The 23376-nt window shown below is 42.3% G+C and overlaps 1 protein-coding gene across 3 annotated transcripts in view; it reads left to right on the top strand.

Moving 5' to 3' along the window:
* LOC121276434 (cytoplasmic dynein 1 light intermediate chain 1-like) overlaps positions 1 to 23376 on the top strand; it is a 74369-nt gene that overhangs the window by 3647 nt on the left and 47346 nt on the right. Inside the window, exons 1-3 of one of the 3 annotated variants that reach the window (XM_041184830.1) lie at positions 8142 to 8168; positions 12005 to 12100; positions 20288 to 20404. In XM_041184830.1, the coding sequence (XP_041040764.1) occupies positions 20362 to 20404 (43 nt within the window). In that variant the 5' untranslated portion in view covers positions 8142 to 8168; positions 12005 to 12100; positions 20288 to 20361. Of the gene's footprint in view, positions 1 to 8141; positions 8169 to 12004; positions 12101 to 20287; positions 20405 to 23376 lie in introns of those variants that run through there. The other 2 variants (XM_041184831.1, XM_041184829.1) reach the window with 2 other exon arrangements.

Here is a 23376-nt window from a genome sequence, read left to right as displayed (position 1 = left end):
GGGGATATGGGTTCACATCCCACCATGGCAGCTGATGGAACTTAAATTCACTTAGTAAATCTAGAATTGTAAAGCTAGTCTCAGTAACGGTGACCATGACGACTATGATCAATAGTTGTAAAAATCATCTTGTCCTTTATGTCCACTTATGTCCTGTAGGGAAGGAAATCTGCTGTTCTTACCTCATCTGGCCTACATTCGACCCCAGACCCAGAGCAATGTGGTTGACTCTTAACTGCCTTCTCAAATAGCTGGGCAAGCCACTCAGTTAAAGGGCAGTTAGGGATGGGCAACAAATGCTGGCCATGCCTTGCCAGCAACACCCACATTCATGAAAGAGTAAAGTAAAAAAAATGTTTTTTATTAATTCATACAATTTGGTGAACAGCAATTAATTAGTATCAAGAGTGACATTTTTTGGTAAAGTACTTCATCCCACATAAAATCTGCTTGGGTTTCATTCTGATGCTGATTTTTGTTAAGGAAGGCCTTTTATTTTTGTATTGTGTAGGTGTTAATGTTGAATGGTGGTTGAATGATGAGTTGACCACATTGACACTATGGTCCCTCAGGTCTTTATCATTGAAAACTTTGATAGTGGGGCCCTCTACATTCATTAAGAAGCTCTATTTGGCATGTTCATATGCCAGTGGTTGATCTTGTGTTTACTTCAGATTTGGGCAATCAGTTCATTCTTTCATGTCCAAAATCTGATCTGAGTGCCTTTGCTTAGTAATGTCACAATGCATATGCACAAAGTAAATTTGCTCATTTTTGAGCCACGAAACATCCACTTGGGGAATGAGATTAGGCTTTAAGAGAATTTCCACTCTATAACCTGCTTGGTCCTAGACCTACAGTACAATTCTGAGACTATCAGCTTCTGGTGGTTCCATAGTATGGTGCAGGGATGAAATCATTTTACCATTGACTTTGCTCTCCAGCATTCTTATGGAGTGGAAACCGATTTGAGTAATACTAAAATAGAATGAAAAATCCTTAGCCAGAACTGCTGACCATCTAATTTCCCTTCCTCATGTTAGAAGTAATTATTAACAGTTCTCACTCTTCAGGTGCTGCTCCTCTTTCTTTTAAACCTGCTGTTATCTCTTGTCCTCAAAAAAACCAGCTCCTTAACTTGCAAACAACTGCCCTATCTCCAACCTCACTTTCCTTTCCAAGGTCCTTGACATGTTCTCACATCCCAAATAAATTACCATCTTTCCCAGAACTCCATGCTTGAATACCTCCAAAACAAGTTTCCACCCTGCCAGAGTACTGAGACAGCTCTTATCAAAGTAACAAGTGAGATCCTGTGTGACCCCAACAAGAGTAAACTATTATTTCTTGACCTGTCCCTTTTCGCACCTACATGCTGCCCCTTGCTGATATCATCCGAAAGCACAGCAATAGTATTCACATGTACGCTGACTGCACCCGACTCTACCTCATTGCCACCTCTCTCAGCGTTTCCACTGTTGCTAAGTTATCAGATTGCTTATCTGACATCCAGCATGACCTGAGCAGAAATTTCCTCCAATTAAATATTGGGGAGACTGAAGCCATTATTTTGGGCCCCCACTCCAAACTCTGTTTCCCAGCTATCGACTCTATCCCTCTCCCTAGCAACAATCTGAAATTAAGCTAGTCTGATCACAACATTTGATTTTGAGATGAGCTTCCATCCTCTTATTCATGCCATCGCTAAAACTGCCTATTTCCACCTCTATGATATCACTTGACTTCACTCCTTGGTCAGTTCGTCTGCTGTTGAAACTGTCATCCATGTCATTGTTACCTCTAGGCTTGCCTATTCTATTGCAATCCTGGCTGGTCTCCCACAATTTACCCTCTGTAAACTTAAGGTCCAAAACTGTGCTGCCCACATCTTAACTTGCAGAAAGTTCCATTCCCCTATCACCCTTGTGCATGCTGACCTACATTGGCTCCTGATAAAACAATGTCTTGATTTTAACATTCTCAAGGCCTCCATGGCCTTGCTCCTCACTATCTCTGTATTCTCCTTCAACCACACAACTCTCTCAGATGTATGTGCTTCTCTAATTCTGGCCTCTTGTGCATTCCCAATTATAATTGCTCCTGTGAAGTGCCTTGTTTTGTCGTTATGTTAAAGCTGCTGTATAATTATAAGTTGTTGTCTGCAGCCTTCGATAAGTTGATCGCACCATTCTCCTCCAACATTTTTCCACTGTCGTCCAGTTAGGTGGAACTGTGCTTGTTTGATTCAATTTTTATCTATCTAATCAAAGCCACTTGCAATTACATTAATTCCCAGCCCCACATTGTTATTTCTGGCATCCCTAAGGATCTTCCTTGGCCCCTTCCCACCTCTCGTCTATATGTTGCACCCTAGTGACATAATCTGAAAAACTGTAATTGTTTTCACATATACACTGATGAAACCCAGTTCTATCTCACCACAACCTCTCTCAACTCCTCCACTGCTGCTAAATTATCAGATTGTTTATCAAAGATCCAGCAATGTGCAGAAATTGCCTCTAATTAAATATTGGGAAGACTGAAGCCATTGTCTTTGGTCCAATTTCTGTTCCCTAGCTACAGATTGCGTCCATCTCCCTGGCAACTGTCAGACTAAATCAGACTGTTCAGAACCTTGATGTCATTGTTGACTCCGAGATCAGCTTCCAACCTTATATTTGTGCCATCACCAAGACCACCTACCGTCGGGTAGCATCACCCGACTTTGCCCTCCCCACTCATGTGCTTCTGAAACTCTCACACATGTCTTTGTTACCTCTAGACTTGACTATTCCAACACACTCCAGTCTGGCCTTCTTCTGACCTCCACAAACTTGAGGTCATCCTCATGCAGTCCGTATCCTTACTCGCACCAAATCCTGTTCAATCAACACGTTGTGCTCACTGGCCTACATTGGTTCCTGGCCGAACGACTCTTTGATTTTAGAATTGACATCGTGTTTTCAAATCGTCCCATGGCCTCAACCCCCTCATCTCTGTATCTCCTCCAGCTCCGTAACCCTTTGTGTATCTGCTCTTCTAATTCTGGCCTCGTGAGTATCCCCAATTTTAATTGGTCTACATTTGGTGGTCGTGCCTTCAGCTGAATAAGTATCATCCTTCAAAACATGTTTTCTGTATAGCATCCAAGGATAACTTTTGATGTCAGGTGTACCTAAATAGCAAATCAGGCTGGATGCACTATGCTTTCATGACCCAGAAAAGTGCTTAATAACTGCAATGATTAATTGAAGTAACTTGGTGAGGAATACTTGTTTTAAACATGTTCAACTAAATTGTGCCAAATCATCCTACTTTGCATGTGTCTTTTTGGTTGTGAAGTAACCCTTAATGTACTGCTTCCAAGGTGATATCAGATATTAGTTTCAGTCTGATCAGATCATTTTCCTAGTTAGCAGCTGTTTCAAATGACTTCATCCAATCAAGCTTGAATTTAAACCATAAAATCCATGCCATTTTATAGGAGGTCTAAGACTAGGATTATGAGCAAAGATTAATTATATTAGATTCTGGCAAAATGTTGAGTATGGTTGAAAGATTAGTCAAGCAGAATCAGAAAGATCCACAAGCTGCCCATAGCTAATATTAGCATGATAATGTATCACTTGCATCCCCATTTTAAATGGAACACTGACCTTTATTGAAAAATCAAAACCAAATTCTTAACTTCATTTCTCTCATTGAAAGTTTCAAAACAATTAATTTATCATGAAATGGCAGTCAACATTGCAGCTTGAAGACTTCCAGAGATGACTTTTGACTCAAGTTTAGCCAATTCACACCTGATCTCACTGTTGGAAGCATTTTTTTTTCATTCTTACATGCATATGTTGCCCATCCCTAATTGCCCTTGAAACTGAGTGGCTTGCTCGGCTACTTCAGAGGGCAGTTGAGAGTCAACACATTGCTGTGGGTTTGGAATCACATGTAGGCCAGACCAGTTAAGGACAGCAGATTTCCTTCCCTGAGAGGCATTAGTTAACCAGATGGATTTTTATAAAAATTGATGATAGCTTCATGGCACCACTGCTGAGATTAGGGTCATATTCCAGATTTATTAACTGAATTTAATCCCACCAGCTGCCATGATGGGATTTGAACCCATGCCCTCAGAACATTAGCCTTAACCTCTGGATTATTAGCCCAGTGACATTACTATGCCACCATCTCCCCATTAGGCTTCCACTATGCTGTAGCTTGCCTTAAAATAGATTTCCAACCTGACTAACTCCTGCTTGGAGAGGGATGGGGTGGGGTGGGGGGAGAGAGTGCCATCAGGAAAGAACAACAGGGTAATTGAAGAGTTCAACTATACAAGTCCATGGCCATTTGAGGATCTAAGTCGGCACAGGCTTTTTTTAACTGTTGAGTCATGTTAAATGGAAAACTACATATAAGATATAATACATTAAAAAATTATCCAAATGATATTCAACTTTGACAGATTATTTAGGAAACTGGCATAATTGTAAAACTTCTGTCCTCAGATTAATTTAATTTATGGCAGAACCCAGGAACAGATTTTTGAATGCTGCCTAAGAACATGCAAGGTCTTTTTGGCAAAAGCCCCATTGGGATCTGGAAGCTCTGGCATTAGCTGATCATTTGTGTCCAAGTGGAACTAAAAACAGCTGGTGCTACTTGGATCAAATTATCTTGTAGCAGCTAGATTTTTCTTATATGATATTTGTATTATGTATCTTTCATGGTTGTTGTATCATAGGGCTAACCATTTGTGCATATATGGATGCTGCTGGCACCTGAACTGCCTAATGCTTGAAATACATTTTTCTTTGGCTGTAGCACTGTAAGCCAACTTCCTCTTTCTAGCTTCCTAAATTGTAAGTTTTTTTTTGGACAATTTTGAAGAACTGTTTTGCTACTAACTCCTTCCTATTTTGATCTCAATCCAATCTACCCATCCTCCATCATGCCTCATTCCTCTAAGTAGCAGATGTAGTTGCTTGCTGAGTCTTTTGATTGTTTTCCCAATGTTTTATTAAAATCTTGTATTTAATTTCTTTCATACTCTTAAATTAGAATTCTCAACTTGCAGTCCTGATATTTGAATGCTTCGCCATTGTGGACGTGATTCTTGCCTCTGTAACCTGAAGGACAATAAGTTCACTGAAATGATTTGTGACTAAAGCTATATCTAGAAGTAGAGGTGGTTTCTGAGCACTACCTCATACAGCAGCAAGATAACCTCTTGATTAAAACTATCTCTGTGCTAATGCAAGCCATACTCCATTGACTTTTTCTTTTTAACTAGATAGACAGTAAGCAGAGAGATTCATAGATTTGTCCACGCTAACTTTAATTCCAATCAAAATATAGTCTCTCTTTTGGTTCCTTGTTTAATATTAATTTGTTCACATTGAACTGTGTGAAATCTTCTCAGTCAATTCTTGGAATACACAGTGTGAAAAGAAGGGACTAAATATTAGAAGAAAAATCCAGTTTTTCGGAACTACAAAGACTGGTTTCATCACCCAAGCTTAAGCGTGTTTTTCACATTCATTGTTCATGTATACATTTCATGCTTTTTTTAAAAGTAGACCATTTGAGATACTGAATTTCAAACATTTCAATCGGCACCTTGAGCACAATAATATCTCCCAACTTGAAAGTTGGGATATGGGCATTGCTAGCAAGGCCAATATTTATTGTCCATCCCTAATTGCCCTTGAGAAGGTGGTGGTGAGCCGCTATCTTGAAGTGCACAGAACTTGTAGTGTGGCTGCACCCACAGTACTATTAGGAAGGGAGTTCAAGAATTTTGATCCAGTGACATTGAAGGAGCTGCGATCATATTTCCGTGTCATGGTGGTGTGTGACTTAGAGGAGAACTGACAGGTGTTGTGTTCCCATGCACCTGGTGCTCTTGTCCTTCTAGATGGTAGAGGTCGCAGATTTGGAAGGTGCTGTCGAAGGAGTCTTGGCAAGTTGCTGCGATGCACCTGGCAGATGGTACACAGTAATGCCATGCTCTGCTAGTGATGGAGGTATTGAATGGGGTGCTATAAAAAAAGGTTGCTTTGCACTCACCCAGGTAAGTGGAGAGTATTCCATCACACTTCTGTCTTGTGCATTGTAGATGGTGGTTAGGCTTTGGGAAGTCAGGAGATGAGTACTTGCTGCAGAATTCCTCTGAATTGTTCATGCAGCCACAGCATTTATGTGGCTGATCCAGTTAAATTTCCAGCCAATGATAACCCCACCCTCAAAGGTGATGGGAGAATTCTGCAATGGTTATCCTGTTGATGTGCTGGTTAGATTTTCTCTTGTTGGAGATGGTCATTGCCTGGCACTAGTAATGTGAATGCTACTCATCATATATCAATCCAAACCGGAATGTTGTCCGGTCCTTACTGCATGCAGGCACAGACATTCTTAAAAGTTACGAATGCAACTGAGCACTGCAATCATCAGTGAACATGTCCACTTATGATGGAGAGAACGATATTAATGATGCAGATGAAGATGATTGGCCTCCAGCAACCTCAACCATCTTCCTTTGTGCTAGCTATGACTCCAGCAACTGCAGAGTTTCCCCCCCGATTCCCATTGACTTCAGTTTAATTAGGGCTCCATGATGCCACACTCAGTTAAATGTTGATTTGATGTCTAGAGTAGTCACTCTCCCCTCAATTCTGGAGTTCAGCTCTTTTGCCCATGTTTGAGCCAAGGTTGTAATGAGTTCAGGAGCTGAGTGGTCCTTGCAGAACCCAAACTAAATATCAGTGAGCAGGTTATTGATAAGTGCTGCATGATGACATTGTCAACGATACCTTCCTTCACATTGCTGCTTCTTGACAGTAGACTAGGGTGGAGCTGGTTGTCACATAGATGCCAGTGTTGTAGCTCTGTTGGAACAGCTTGGCTTGGGACGCACAGGTCTTCAACACTGCAACCATGATGTTTCCAGGATCCATGACTTTTGCTGTATTTAGTGCCTTCCACCACTGTTTCTTGAACGTATTAAGAGTGCATCCAGTTGGCTGAAGATTGGCATGTGTGATACTGGTGACCCCAGGAGGAGGCTGTAAAGGGTTCTTTTGACTTAAATTGCAGGAGCTATCATCAAAACCTAGGAACTTAACAGTAACCAAGTTTGCTCATAGGTTTATTTTAAAGCGTATAATCAATTGTGCTGAATTTCAGTACATATGATATAGAATTTGCTGCTTACTTGTTCTTTAAGTTACAGTTGATCATTTGGGTTGTACAATCCTGTATCTAGCTATACTCCTTATACAAAATTGTGCCCAGATACCTGGGGGCCTGTAGACTTAAGCCAAAAGTAATTTGCTGACCATTATGCCCAATATACTGTGGTTGCCAAAGAAGTATTCTAAATAAGGCATGTGTACAAACTCTTTTTGATCATAAAGTAAAACTAAGGCAGATTTTCAAAGTTTTTTGAACCCTGAGGTGCCTTTCTTTGAAAATATTAGCTTTTATTTATCTACTTTCAATCCATCCTGTCTTGAAGATAATCACAATTCTAGAGACACCATGTAATCAAAGTGCATTTCCTCATGCATGAGACTATTTGGTGAGGGTTGATAGGTGCTTTCATCATGGAGGAGCTTTCTATCCAAACTTGAACATAGTGCAGTGCACCCAGAAATATTACTGCAAGTACGCAAAAAGTAATGGGCAAGAAAAGATAAGCTGGTTCATTGAGCTTGCCTGACAGTTTCAGTGCCTTAACCATGATAGTTAACAATAGCAACTGTAATTTCCTGGCAGAGGCAAAGAAACAGATATAAAAAAAGCAAATCTAATTTGAGGATAGGAAAATTCCTCTCCCAACATCATACAGCAACTAAAGCTCAGCCAGGAAGCCATGTTGACCATGACTTACATTAATTCCACTTAACTTTTGTCAGCCATGATTCTGCTCCAGACAGAAACCCCTATGAAGATATGCAGCAATTCTGCACTCTCTGCACGAGCAAACAACTTATTCCAATAGTTTATTTTTATTTACTCCCTCAGGATCTAGGTATCACTGGCAAGGCCAGCATATGTTGCCCATCCCTAATTTCCCTTGAACGAAGTGGCTTGCCCAGCCATTTCAGAGGGCAGTTAAAAGGAAACTATATTGCTGTGGGCCTGGAGTCACATGAAGGCCAAACCAGGTAAGGACAGCAGATTTCATTCCCTAATGTACATTAGTGAACCGGTTGGGTTTTTTATGATAATTGTTGATAGCTTCATGGTCATCATTACTAAGACTAGCTTTTCAATTCTGGATTTTATAAATTGAATTTAAATTCTACCAGCTGCTGTGGTGGGATTTGAACCCATGTTCTCAGAGGCCTGGGCCACTCGATTACTACAGTTCATGTGTCCTTATCCAAAGCCTTTGGGCCAATTGCATGTCAGATTGCAGATAACTTTGGTTTTAGAATACCAATATAAACTTACATTACAATAGCCTAAGCCTAGGCTAGCTATAGTCTGAAGTAAATAAAATGTCTAGAAAAGTAAGATGTATCATCGAATAATAAATACAGGGTATCTGTCTGAAGTTTCTTTCTGACATGTTCACCACAAAAATCACAAGGTTTTGCAGACAAACAACTAGGCTTCCTGCACTAAAGGTCGATGAATTTTTTTTTTTATGTTTTCAGATTTATGGATAAAGGATACTCGACCTGTAGTCCAATGAAATTACCATCATGCCACTATCTGCCCCTGAATCTACTCTGGGAAAATAATTTCTTGACGTCTAACCTTGTTGTGCTCAAGTGTAACTTAGGGATGTATTCCTGGTCCTCCCTAACTTATCTAATTGAAATAGTGTGCACCTTTCTGGTCACTTCAATACTTGCAACACGCCATGTCTGCATAACTCCAAAGTAAATAGATCCAGTTTTTTAAGCCTACTTGGCTAGCTAAAATGTTAGACAAAATTCTTGTGGCCCTCACCTGAATCTTTTCCAAAGCCTCTAGATAATCTAGTATGTAAGGGGACTGAATTTTCTAAGTTAGGTCTAATTAAAGTAATGAACAGGACAAAGATTTGGTTTAAGCTAAAAGCAAAATACTGCAGATGCTGGAAATCTAAAGATTTGGTTTGTTTTATACTCAGTCACCCGGTAGTACTTCGTTTGCTCTGACTATCTTTTAATGCAGTTGATGATGAATCTTAAGTGAATTGTGTACTTTTATACCAAGATCTTTTCCTGTCGGGTGTAAGTATACTGATCCTGCTCACATGCATAACACATTTATGCAAGTTAAACAGTTTGCCAAATCCAAGCCCATTGCGTTAAGAGGCACTTGAAGTAGCTTATTTTCATCTACAGTCCTAATGCTTGTACATGTTTGTGTTCAACTTTTATTTGAATTGTTATTATAAGTAAAATACCATCTTTATAACAAAGATATATGTATTGCTCCATAGGACGGGAGCTGGTTAGTGCCCATTTTTACTCCCAAGTAGTACAGCTCAGTTCAGGGACATGGCATTGGGAGAAATACATGAGAATTATACATGTTCCTCAGAGGATGACCTGTCCAATGTGACTTCCAGACCTAGCAGCTGCTATCCATAACATTGGCAAAAGTCTGGACATGGAATGCTGAACAGTTATTTGGGAAACAACTACTTTGTAAAAATTAGACTTAATAGTATTTCTAACTGACTTGTGTGCTTTATATTGAAAGCCTAAAGGGGGAAAACTTTTGGTATGGTGCAAAAAAAAATTTGTAGTCTGATAGTTTTGTGTGACACTAAACCATTCATATTCACAACAACTTGGGTTCATACGGTGCCTTTAATGTAGTAAAACATCTCAAGGTGCTTCATAGGAAACAATATCAGGAGATATTGGCTCGGATGACCAAAAGCTTGGTCAAAGAGGTAGGTTTTAAGAAATGTCTTAAAGGAGGTAGAGAGGTTCAGGAGGGAATTCCCAAACTTAAGGGACCATGGCAGCTGAAAGCACAGCCACTTGTAGCGGAGCAATTAAAATTTGGGATGATCACGAGGCTAGAATTTGGATGACGCAAGTAAACTGTTGATTTGGAGCTTGTCCTGGCATCTGGGTATCTTTTTGTCCTCTCTTTCCATTCCTTGATATTGAACCGCTTGTTGGCGATTTGGCTGGGGTTATTGATTTATGGTTATTGATTTATCCAATTTTTTCCAGAATGGACTGGTCTGTGCTCATCCCCATTGCGTTTTTCCTCCTCTATCATTGTCCTTAGGGCAGCTACCTTAGAAAGTTGTGGGGCTGGAGGAGCTTATGGAAATTGGGAGTGGTGAGGGCATGGAAGGATTTGAAAACACGGATGAGAATTCTGAAATCGAGGTGTTGATTAACCAGGGGCTGGTGCAGGACAGTGAGCACAGGGATGATGGATGAACTGGATAAGGTGCAAATTAGGATGCTGTCAACAGAGTTTTAGACTATTTCAAATTTATAGAAAATAAAATATGGGGTGCCAGCCAAATTCCTCTGGTTTAATGCTTAATTGTCATCTGGGAATAGAAAGTGAGGAGAGGGGGAAATGAGAGACAATTCTTGCTCTTGGTCAATATCAGTTGATACTTGCTGGAAATTCCTGCAATGGTTGATGACTGAAATTGGCAACAATTTTTCTCCCTCACTCATGCCGAGTTGAATACCCTGTTAGCGCTCTCTGTCTAAATGCCCATTTGAGTAAGTTACGGCCCCTGCACGAGTCTTTGCATTCAAGAGAAGAGAGGGTAAATTGCTGGTGCTAATATAAAGGATCATTTCAAAAACAAAAATACCTGGAAAAATTCAGCAGGTCTGGCAGCACCCACGGAGGGGAGCACGGTTAACGTTTCGAGTCCGAATGACCCTTCAATAGAACTAAGTAAAAATAGAAGAGAGGTGAAATATAAGCTGGTTTGGGGGGGGGTGGGTGGGACAAGAAAAGCTGGATAGAGGGCCAGTGATAGGTGGAGATAACCAAAAGATGTCACAGACAAAAGGACAAAGAGGTGTTGAAGGTGGTGATATCTAAAGGAATGTGCTAATTAAGGGTAGAAAGCAGGACGAGCAAGATACAGATAGCCCTAGTGGGGAGTGGGGTGGGGGGAAGGGATCGAAATAGGCTAAAAGGTAGAGATAAAACAATGGATGGAAATACACTTAATAATGGAAGTAGGTGGGAAAAGAAAAACCTATATAAATTATTGGAAAAAACAAAAAGGAGGGGAAAATGGGAAAGGGGGTGGGGATGGAGGAGAGAGTTCATGATCTAAAATTGTTGAATTCAATATTCAGTCCGGAAGGCTGTAAAGTGCCTAGTCGGAAGGTGAGGTGCTGTTCCTCCAGTTTGGGTTGAGTTTCACTGGAATAATGCAGCAAACCAAGGACGGACATGTGGGCATGCAAGCAGGCTGGAGTGTTGAAATGGCAAGCGACAGGGAGGTCTGGGTAATGCTTGTGGACAGACCAAAGGTGTTCTGCAAAGCGGTCACCCAGTCTGCATTTGGTCTCTCCAATGTAGAGGAAACTGCATTGGGAGCAACGATCATTTTCTGACACTGCATTTCCAGCCTAGAGCTTCATAAATGATTAGAAAATTGTGTGCATTCTGAAGCCTGAATTTTTAATATATGGCCCCAAATGTTGAGACACTCTCTTTTAACTTCACCAGTTCTAGCAAAAAAATCTCTGGTATAGAATAACTGTGTGTCATAGGTATCTTCATCTGTGGGCTCATTCCTAATGTTTTCCGTGTGAATTATTGAGTTGTCACTTCAGCATATGTTTATCATTTATTTTGTGAGCAATGAGGTTACAGCTTCTAGTATTTCATAAAAACAGTGCACCTTCTTAGGGTTGCTCAATTAAATTCAATGGAAATAATGTACGTGTTTGTTTTGTTTACTGCATGTGGGTGCTTTGGTTTGACCTTTTTTTCTTTCTCACGTTTTTTTCCCCATTTTGATTCTGTTTTTGTCTTTTTTGTGTGCGTGCTTATTTTTTAGGTGGCGTGGGATGGGTGTGCAGGTTGGAAATTCACTAAGTGGAGATAAGTGTTGGATATCATTCAATAGGTCTTAATGAAGTCTTCGTAGTCTTAAGTAAGTTAAATGTATGTATTTATTAACTACAAGAACTATGTGCGTATTTACAAGCTAGGAGCTGTCCCCATGCTTGTTTGTGCACTCAATTCTGTCCAACACTGACTCTTAGGTGCAGGTCATTTGTTCTCTTCCATCCCTGTGTGGACGGTACTGTAGTCCATCCCACGTTAATGCAATTGTGCCAGATCCTTATATTACATCTCCCCTGAAGTCTTTATCCTATGTATTTCAAGTTATTCTAGCTCACCCCTGTATTTACATCGTTGTTACTACCCCACCACCCCCCATAAAGTCTCTGAGTTCTTAGGTTCAGGTGGTCTTGGAGGCCTTATAATACTTCCATATCTCATTCGCACCACTGTCAGAGGAGTGGTAGGTTCTGTCGTTGCAGGTAAACTGTTGATTTGGAGCTTGTTCTGGCATCTGGCTATCTTTTTATCCTCTTTTACCATTCCTTGGTATTGAACCACTTGTTGTCGATTTGGCTGAGGTGATAAATGGTTATTGATTTATCCCATTTTTTCCAGAGTGGACGGGTCTGTGCTCATCCCCATTGCGTTTTTCCTCCTCTTTCACCATGCAGTTCGCCATGACGTATATGGCAGTTCACATTTTAACAATGGAACCTTCATTCCTACTTGTTTCACAATTTCAGCCAAATTTTTAATTACTTTCTTTTCCAGTTGTTTTTCAAGCTTGTGAATGTTTCCATTCAGCTCAGCAACTACTCTGGTAAGTTGAGTTGTTTTTGTCAGAGTTATCTGCGGAACTCTTGTATATAAGTTTAACAACTTTACCTGAGCATTAAGTTCTTTTCAGAATCCATTCACCTTGTCTGCTTTTAAAGTTGGATTTGCTCATCCATACTGCGCATCTCATCCTTTATGTTATTCAGATTGGATTGAAGTTCAAGAAGTTAATCAGTTCTGGTTGTTAATTCTGCTTTCAAACAACTCTTCTGATTCATCAGCAATTCCTTCTCCTGTTCCTGGCATTATGCATGATGCTTATTAGAGACTTCTGATGCTTGAAGTTCATCAGGTTTTAACTGAAGATCCCTTTGTGTTGAATTTGTTTCTACAAGTTCATAATTGAAGCGTTTCAAGTCCTCTTTCAAGTATTCTACTACTTGTGAGTGACATTCCAGTGTTCTGATTAGTTCTTATCTTACTTTATCAGATGCACCTTTTGTACCTGAAAGTTGATTCTCTACACCGATCAGTTTTTCCTGTGCTATCGTTCAAGCTCACATTCTGCAATTGTGCTTCTGCTAATTGTTTTTGAGGCTCCCTGCGCTCTTGTGAGAACTTCTACTTCCTCTTGCCATTCCGGGTTCTCGATTTTCATCTGTTCATGTATCTCCTTGGAAATGTAATGTTCTTCCAAGATTTCTTCGAAATGTCCAGCCATTTTCCTCAGCTCTGTAATAATTTGTGCACTCAGATTTTGAATAGTTTGGTTCATTGACAACTTCAGTGTCTCATGTGATTTCAAGGGGATATACTCATCTTGAATCTTGAGTTTCAAATCTTCCAATTCAGTTCTGATACAAGCACTTTGCAACCTTATTTCATTTTTCTTTTGCAAGTTTTGTTTATTTTGTGTTTTATCAGTTAGCCTTCCTTCATTCACAGCCAGCTGCCCACTCCGTATTGCCACCTGCTGTTGCAGTTCAGGCTTTCCAAAACTATATATTTTTGAAACTTCTGGAAATTCCCCTGCCTCTCTGCCACCCTCATGTGGTTTAATCGAGTATTGTCTTTGTCCTTCTGGTGCTTTACCGGGTTTTAAGCCTCGTTTTAAGCTCTATGCACTCCATAAGTTGAAGATTAAAATATTCGTAAAAGGCTTTTTATATTTCATCAAAACTGGTTAAGGATTCATGCACTGCATTAGGATTATCTAGTCAGGTTCAGGAAACCAGTTTAAGCGATTAATCTGGGCTTTTATGACTCTCCTTAGACCTGATGTACTCTGGTAGTTTAAAAATTCTCTTTTCCAGGACGCAATTTTTCATTAGGCTTGACCCTTGGATGAATCCAAACTGACCTGATAAGTTGGATTTTTGATTCATGGTTAAAAATTTTAAAGTGTAGATTCAGCTTTTAGAAATTACTGTAATTCAAGATGGTGCCACCATTAATTTGAAGACAACAGGTTTAGCCACGCTTGCTGGTTTTGGTGCAATGGTGCTTGCACTCAGCCTTGAAAAGATTTTAAATAAAGCTGCCTGGCTCAACTAGCTGCAGACTTCTCCATTTCAGCACAATGCTTTAGGGTCGCAACAGCATTGAAATCTTGCCTTTGCTAGTTTTTAAAGCTGATTTTTCAGTTTTAATGTTTCCGAATTAATTAAATTTTCCCCCTTTTTTGGAGTGAGCTCAGATGCCACTTGTTCAGGCGCTGACTCAGGAATCCAGCTGGCTGCGGTGCTTTCAGAAATAGGCTGCTCTTACTTTTAAAAGACCAAAAAACGATTTTAAACCTGTTCTGGCCAATGACATAATTTTTTAACTCACCTTTGCAAGGTCCTTTGACAATGTAATCTATCGGTATTCAAACTGGATCTCCACGTGATTTCTGGAGTCCTCAGTTGCACAAGTGGAATTGTTTTCTTCAGTCCTCTGCTTCCAATTCTGCCATAGAGCTTCTCTTAGGCGATCTCTCTGTGTGTGTTCATTTTAGGTGCTTTCAGTTAGCTCAGAATCCAGCTTTTGAATTTCTGCTCCCGCTCCCCTAAGATTTTAGGATTTTCCAAGAGCTGCCACCATGTTGTAGGGTGTTGAATACCATTCGGTAGGTCTTAATGAAGTCTTCATAGTCTTAAGTAGGTTAACTGTATGTATTTATTAACTACAAGAACTATGTACAAATATACAATAAAGAGTTAAAGCTAGGAGCTGACTCCATGCTTGTGCACACAGCTGTGTCCAACACTAGACTGACCCCTAGGTACGTTTTATGTGTTCTCTTATCACTGCGGGTGGTACTGTACACAGTCCCATTTTAACCCTATATATGCCAGACCCTTATACTACAATAGGCATGGGTGCCAGCTGGAGTCAGGGTTGAAGTGTGGTGGAAAACTGAAATGGGAGAGGTTAAAAATGGACTTCTGGCTGGGAGTAGGGCCTTCAATAAGTGGTAACAAGAAATGGAATTGGATCAAGAAAGATTGAGACAATGATGCCAAATGTAGGTGGCAAAACAGAAGAGTTTTGGAGCAAGGGTGAGTGAAGAACTGGACTCTAGCAGGACCAGGAGGAGGCGCTTAGAATGAGAGATGGGTTAGAAGATTGTATGTATAATGCGGGGTTTAGTATCCGCAATTTGTTCTTAAAGAATACAAAACATTACAAAAACAGTTATGTTTGGAACCATGCTGGGAGTTGGTGGAGTTCAGACTGCATGCTAGTCACAAAACTTGTATAGCTCAATCCAAAGAAACAAACTAGTGAAGAGTGGAGTTCATACCAAAAACAGTTGTGAATATTAGAAAAGATAAAAGGGCGATTATTGATTTACAATGGGAACAATAGGAAGATTTTTTTAAAAACATTTTTTCATAAATGGTATCTCTAAAAACTAGATGGGATCTTCAATTGAAATGCTGAAACATTGGGTGAGTTAAATGAATTTTAAAAGGAGCAACTAATACAGCTTTGCTAGCCTTGTACCTGATGTTTTTTATGCAGTCATTTTTTCTGACATCTTTGTGGAGACTGGACTATTGTGTTTAATCATCGTGGTTTCTTGTAAGAGTGCACAGTAAATGTAAGTTTCTTTGATTTGTTAACTACTTTTTCGATTGCTTCATCCCTCTTGATTATTTTATGGTATGCAAGAAGGTAAAATGTTATCAGGGGTGGACAGGAATGTGGAGTTGAGGTTACAGTCAGATCAGCCATGATCTTATCGAACGGTGAAGCAGGCTCGAGAGGCCAACGTGGCCTACTCCTAATTTGTATGTTCATATGTTATGGAATATGTTTTGTGCACCTGAGTATTTTCTGTGACATTGGTTCTTTCTATCTTGATGTTGATATTGATTTGTTTGCAGTATATGTCAATCAGCATATCTCCGATTCTATAGGACAATATCAGTTTGTCCTACGTTCAAATTCGGAAGGAGCTCCATGCTAAACATGAAATGTTAGTGTGTTCATTCCAGTTTCAGAGCTCGGCTGTTCTGTTTTATGGCTGCTTTCCTGGCATGTGAATTGATCCCTATTGTCTCAAAGTGTTGATCAGTTTTGAATTCGACTGTTTCAAGAACTAATGAGGATCTGACGTCCTGGATCAGATTTGATCAAAACTCACCAACATTTGAGCTTCAGTAGGAACTTTGAAATCTGACATATGGCATGTTCATGTTGAATAAGCAGATACTTTTTGAAGGCACAACTGATTGGGGTTGCTTTAGGTTGTATGCAGTGCCAGATTTCTTTTTCTGTGTGAATTGTGCACAATCAAGAAGAGCACAACATACGTTTCCTTATTCGGTGTAATTGTGGGGCTTGAACCAGTTGTCTAATGTTTCCGTTTAGACTTGCTTGACAAGATTGGCAGCAGTCAGAGTATTCAAATATACTTGATCTTGAAAACTGTCTCAGAAGAAAGATGTGATATTTGCATTGCTAGTTTATTATCATTGGTTAACTGACAATGTAAAGGAAGCCATGCCACTATTGATGAAGCTGCAGAGACCAGAAAAAGTGTTATTTAATGGGTATCTACAGTGGTGAATCTCCTGTCAGAACCTGAGGAGGTCATATTTACTGGCTGTTTGCAGTTGAATAGTTTAGCTTGCGCATACAAGCCAGTGAAGCGGGCTTGCTGGCTTGTACGAGCCTATAGCCATTATCGGAAAAGATGCAGTGACAGTGTACTGTTGTTTTAAAGAGATACTAGCTGTTGTAAGAATCACTGATATTGTATGCTATATAATTTCTAATGTGCCCAGACCCAGTAGCTGTTGTTGCAGAATTGTGTCCTGAAGTTCTGCAAGATAAATGTACCACAAAAAGGCCAAATATGGGTTATTAAGTTAGCTTATTTCTTAGTGATTTCAAGGCCAGGATTTTCCATGCCTGCTGGCGTCGGGCGTGTTTGGTGGCATGTGCAGAATATGTAGCGAGAAGGCCAAAAATCGGTTTCACAACGTCATGAAACCAGCTTGCAACTGTCCGCTTCACCCGCCGATGGCAACCCAGCCATCAGACATAGGGAGCCTCATTGTAATAAATCAGCATATCATTGAGTCCCACAGGACTCATCTCTTCAGCCCCCCACCCCTGTTCCCACCCCCAAGCTGGATCGTCCGCCCATGTCGGCAGGAAAACACACTGGTGCAGAACACGTCTTGACAGCTGTGACGTGAAAAAGTCAGGTCTTAGCATCAGGGCCTTGCTCACATCTCCATCGTCCAAGGAGCAGATGTGAGAGCCTGACAGCAACAGGATCCTGGAGGAACATCCATGGCATGCTGGGTGGATTCTCATTGACATGGCTCTGCTGCAAAGCAACTCAAGGAAGTTGAAAAGTCATCGTTGCTGCTCACAACAAATGAACGTCGAGGGGGTGGGAGAGGAAGGTCTAAGATCAAATAGGAGAGGAAGTGGTGTCGCAGGGATGAGGTTGGGGGGAGGTAATGCAGTTGTTGGGGACCAAGGTTGGGAGGGGGTGAGGAAGCACTCGGAAGGAGGGATTAACGGAGAGGTGATGGCAACTGGGGTGGTGTATGGAGGGTTGGAAGATATAAGAGAAGGAGCTCAGAGGGAGGAAGGAGTCTAGGGGGAGGAAGGAGTGCCGAGAGGAGAGGGAGTCTGGGGGGAGGGAAGAAGGAGCAAGGAGGGGGAAGGAATGAGTGTGGGGGCGGGGGGGAAGTCCGAGGGGAGGGACTAAGGGTGGAGGAAGGAGACAGGAAAGGGGAAGTAGTAAAGCAGGAGGAAGTAGTGAGGAATGTGAGGGAGTCAGGAAGGGAGAGGGACTAAGGGATGGGTGGGAGGACCTCATGAGGGGTGGGGCAAACTGAGAGTAGGCATGGTATGAGGGAATGGTGAGAATGACCGAGAACAGAGGTGGGTGAGGGTTCGACGGGAGCAGTAGAAGGGACAGAGAGGGTGGTTGGTGGGGACTCGGAGGTAGACAGAAAGTGGAAAGGAGGTGGTCAGGGAGGTGAATGTGGATGGCGGAGGGATTTTCAGGAAGGAATGGAACATGCATGTTCACTTGGATGTTCCTGAAGGAAAAGGGTTGCAGCTGGTGGGTAACAGAGGGGAGGTGGATGGTGATACTGGGGGGTCAACTCTGATGGGGGAGGGGAAAAGACGGGAGAGCGCACGAAAAATTGAATCCAGACCACGCTGTCCAAAATGAAAGTGAAATGAGAGTCGTGGTGGGCGAGATCAGGTGCTGCATGGGACTGTGATCAGTGGGTGGGCGGAGATGCAGGTCAGCTCAGATGGACAACTGAAAACGAACCCCAGTAGGCAGCATTCAAAATGTTCAGGGCATTGAGGTGAGTACGATACGCGAAGGATCTGCTTGTGTCGGAGAGTGCTTTCACAAGGCTCTACAAGGCCCTGCCACAAACACACTACTCCCTCCAGAATCACTCATTGGCCAGCTACTCCCTCTGCAGTGACAGGGGACGAGGTTGAGGGGCTCACAGGCAAAGGGGACTCTGAGGGAGAGGACAGCCTCAGATTCCTTAGTGAATGACCTGGAGGTGTCCAGCTGCTGTCGCTCCTCCCTTCGGGGTCCTGGCTTGACTCCTTGAGGGGAAAGAGCACCTGGAGGGATGTCAAGGTTTCCCTGTCGCATTGCCACTGCAGGAACTCACCCATGGCTCCCGTGATAGAGTGTGGGTCTGCACACACCTTTGCATTCTGCTGGACCAGGGTCTCTGTGGTGTCTGCCATCCTCCCCATATGGACCTCCATATGGACACGTGGGTACTACTTCATCAGCGAGAGGCAGATGCACTCCTCCAACTGGCATGCCACTGCTGACGCCTTCCAACAGCACTGCGTGATGTTCCCACGCCTTCTGCTGACTCTCCAGGATGAGTTGAAAGGCCAAATCTAGAAGCTCATCATCTGACTAGGACCTCACAGATGTCTGATCCCCAGCAGTGCTCCGAGTGCCAGGGAGCTCAGCCGAACCTGCCTCCTGCTGCGGTCGTGTGTACATGCAGTGACCCCTAGATTGTGAACCTGAGCCTGTTCCAGATCTAGATCCCACTGAAGTGTGTCTCTCTGTGCTGGTGCAGGTTGTGGGTAAGTGCAGTGACGTGTCTTCCAGGCTGCTTATTTATTGTCCTTCAATGGAGGAGGTGTCATCTTGGCTGGAGTGAGGATGTGGATGGAGATGAGGGAATGGCTGGCTGAAGGTGTCAGTCGCTATGCAGAGCTCCCTGTGAACCAAAGTAGAGATATTTAGCAGAGTCAAAATCAGGAGAGAGAGCACTCACATTTGTGTTGTGAAAGGGATGATGTGGTTCAGGATCCTTATGCGGGTGTTTGCCACCTACTTCACCATCACCGCAGGCACGGTCATGGTACACTCCTCAAAGTGTGCGGGAGGCCTAATGTGGGCCAGTCCACCCTTGACCTGGGATCTCTTCCTGCTGATGTGAGCCAGCTTCTCCTGCATGAAAACAGATGGAGTGTGAGAGAGCAGGGTACGTGGCACAGCGTGGAATGTTTGTGTGGACTTTAAATGTTGTGCCCGGCGTGCTGAAGCGGCGAGGTGATGGTGTGGCGGGCAAATGAGAGCCCACCTGTCGTGGAAACGGCATGTTTCCAGGGAATGCTTAATTAATGTGGCGGGTTTGGGACGATATGGTGTGAAAAGCTGCCATTGCAGCCATTGAGTAAAAGATCATTTTACTCGCCTGCAACTGCGCTTAGTGCAAATTTGGGATGATTTTGCCCCAAGTTTGTCATAATTTGAATTCTTTTTATATTCTTTAAAAATAGAATCCGCATAGTGTTTTCACAGGGAAGGGAGAATCGTTCAGTGTTCCTGTGGTGAGAAAAAATAACCTTTTTTCTGACATAGCCAAACAATCTGTGAAATGTGAAGTGTTGAAGGTCCTTTGGTTAGATTTTGATGTGATTTGATTTCTGCAGATGTTCAAATAGTGCTGATGTTATTTCCACTCCCTTCCTGTATTTCCAGGAGAAGATGGATCTGGTAAAACCACTTTAATAGCAAAATTACAGGGTGTGGAGGACTACAAAAAAGGGAGAGGAATGGAGTTTTTGTACCTCGATGTTCATGATGAAGACATTGATGGTGAGTGCCACGCAAAGGTTGAGGATTTTTTTTTCCATTAATATTGCAACAAGTATTTTGTGTGTGGCATTCTTGGCTACCCATTTTCATACAAAAAAAATTAACCATGGTGAATGTGTCTCCTGGCAATATTCACTCAAGATGAAACCAGTAACTTCTCTGCAGCCTTTGGTGCAATCGACCACACCATCATCCTCCCCTGTATTTTCATTGTCCAGTTCAGTGGAACTGCCATTCCTTGATTCCACTCTTAACTATTCAAGATCAGCCAAAGCACCTTAAGTGGCTTCTCTTCCCAGCCCAGACTGTTACGTCTGGAATCCGTAAGAGATCTATAATCAGCTCCTTGCTGTTCCTTGGTGTCATGACCATTTCCCACTCCCTACCCTGCAAATTTCATGGCTGCTGAAGTGAAGATAATGCAGCATGATTGTGACTTCATTTTCCCTGGGTGCTGCTACTTGGCATCACCATCATTATTACAGCATGCCTGGTAGGAAGTGGAAAGAAGTTTCAGGGTACAGCTTGTAATGATATGATGTAACTCTTTTGTTACAAAACAATTAAATTAAATTAACTAAATCAGGGACAAAGTGAAAGGCAGCCCCTTAAAGGGAAACTGCAAAAACAAAAGACAAAATTTAAAGGAAACTTACAAACATTAAATCAAAATGCGATTAAAGGTGTCAGTAAAGCACCCTAGTCCCCAAGGTGCCCACCGAGCATGGAAGGCCTCAGCGGTGCCAGTGGACACCATGTACTCCCTTTCCAGGGACACCCAGCCGCGAACGTAGCTGCGGAAGAGGGGCAGGTGGTCAGGCTGGACAACTCCCTTGATTGCCCGCTGCCTGGACCTGCAGCTTGGCCTGGTCCAGGAGCAGGTTCCTGAGGAGGTCCTCCTCCCCCTCTGCACAGGGTGCCCATAGATCAGGAGCGTGAGACTGAAGTGCAAACAAAGCAAAAGCAAAAGGTTTTTCAAATAACTAAAAAGGGGGTGCAGCCTATAACAGCTTCCATATGCGTGGTCCAGGGACTCTGCAAGGCCGCATAAAACGCAGGCATCTTGGGAGTCTGCGAACCGACACGTCCTACAGTTGTATAGGACAGCCGCGTGCAACACCCTCCACCCCAGGTCCCCGATGGAAAGGGGCAGGACACCCCCCATAGAGGGCCGTCCACTGGGTACCTCCACCACTGGATGGCAACAAGTCATGCCAGGCTGTGTCAAGTGTTGGGCAAGGGCAAGTAGGTGAAGGGTGTGCAGCAGCAGCCCATCTAAGAAACCCCTGCATTCTAAAAGGCACTGGAGGGCATTTCCGCAAAGTGACTCGGGTTGCAGGGCTCTGGCTCCCGATGGTGGGTTTGAGGCTTTGGGGCTGATGTGGAATTCTATCCGAAGAGGGGTACACTTGTGCAGAAGATCACCACGCACCTGCGCCACCTTGAGCCCCAGAATGACATCGGGACGAAGCATGACCGTCCTAAAGTCATGGATGGCATTGGCCACAAGCCAGCCGTCCACCTTCGCACTATGTGCCAGCTGCTGCGGGAGCATCCAGCCACTCCTCTGCCCCCAGCACGTCCTGGTCACCCCAGCAGGCACAGCCCTCCTGTAAGCCAAAAGTGATAGAGGTGCAGGTTCCTGAGCAGCAGCAGTCTGACGATAGTTGCTACTCCTGACAGTGGAGAGCTGCAGCACGAGGTGACTATGTTCCAGATTTTGATCAGGTCCTGGTAAGTGATGGACAATGCCTGCAAGGAGCCGCGAAGGCCCCTCAGGTCAATTATATGATGCAACTCTTTTGCGTACAAACCAAATAAACTAAATTAACAAAATCAGGGATAAATTAAAAGGCAGCCCCTTAATGGAAACTGCAAAATGATATGATGTAGATATACCTTTAATCTAAACTTTTGTCAATTACTACCACCTCAAAAGGATGTCATGTATTAGTCCCACGTCTTGTATTCAGTTTACAAGCAGTATTAGTTGAGGTCAGTTCAACTATCCACAGCCTCCCATTTAACTCTACATAGTCTTACCTTCAAATAAAAAAATCCACGTTATTGTTTTGCCAGTCCTTGTCATATGATTGATACGTTTACATCAAAGAGGAGAATGTAACACAACTAACCATTGCTTTCACTGTGTTTGTCACCTGTACAACATACTCTCATTGGGGTGTTTTCCAAACAAGCGCCCAGCATTATATTTAGTCAAAAGCAAAATACTGCAGATGCTGGAAATCTGAAACAAATACAGAAAATGTTAGAAAAACTCAGCTGGTCTGTCAGCATCTATGGAGAGAGAAACAGAGTTAACATTTCGAGTCCATGTGATTCTTCTTCAGAGCTTATATTTAGTCAGATATGTATCCTTGTGACATCTAGTCTGCTGTCTCAAATTCTTCGAGGAATAGGTACCTTCACATTCATTGATCATTTGCCAAAGCAAGATAATTCACTTATGTATAAGGAGGTGTTGGCACGAGTGAGTGGACACAGAGTGCATCTTGTAGCTTGACATGTTGGACATTCTTCCATTGGTCTGAAGAAGTCATACAGACTCGAAGCGTTAACCCTGTCTTTCTCTCCACAGATGCTGTCAGACCTGCTGAGCTTTTCCAGCATTTTTTGTTTTTGTTTCAGGTTTCCAGTATCCACAGTATTTTGCTTTTATTCTTCCATTGGTCTTCCATACTAGGCACGTCAGATGGACATAGGCACATCAAATGGGTGCACTTAAAAGTTAAATGCATTTTGTGCAATTAGTGCAAAGGCTTATGAAAATCTCTGTGCAAGCGTAAAGAGAAACACACAATCTGAAAATTGTTATTAAACTAGCAGAATTACTTTACTTAACTTTAAGTAATAAAAGTGTTCCACGAATTCTCTAGCAGTCCTGAATATTGCATGGCTTTGTTCTGAGAACTTTAGATGAAGGTGCAAACCAGTGGTGTATGTTAATTGGT

This window comes from Carcharodon carcharias, chromosome 3 (genome assembly GCF_017639515.1).
Source record: "Carcharodon carcharias isolate sCarCar2 chromosome 3, sCarCar2.pri, whole genome shotgun sequence".
In the NCBI taxonomy this organism is placed as follows: domain Eukaryota; kingdom Metazoa; phylum Chordata; class Chondrichthyes; order Lamniformes; family Lamnidae; genus Carcharodon; species Carcharodon carcharias.
The sequence above is the reverse complement of the archived record's forward strand: the minus strand, read 5'-3'. Positions and strand labels throughout refer to the sequence as shown.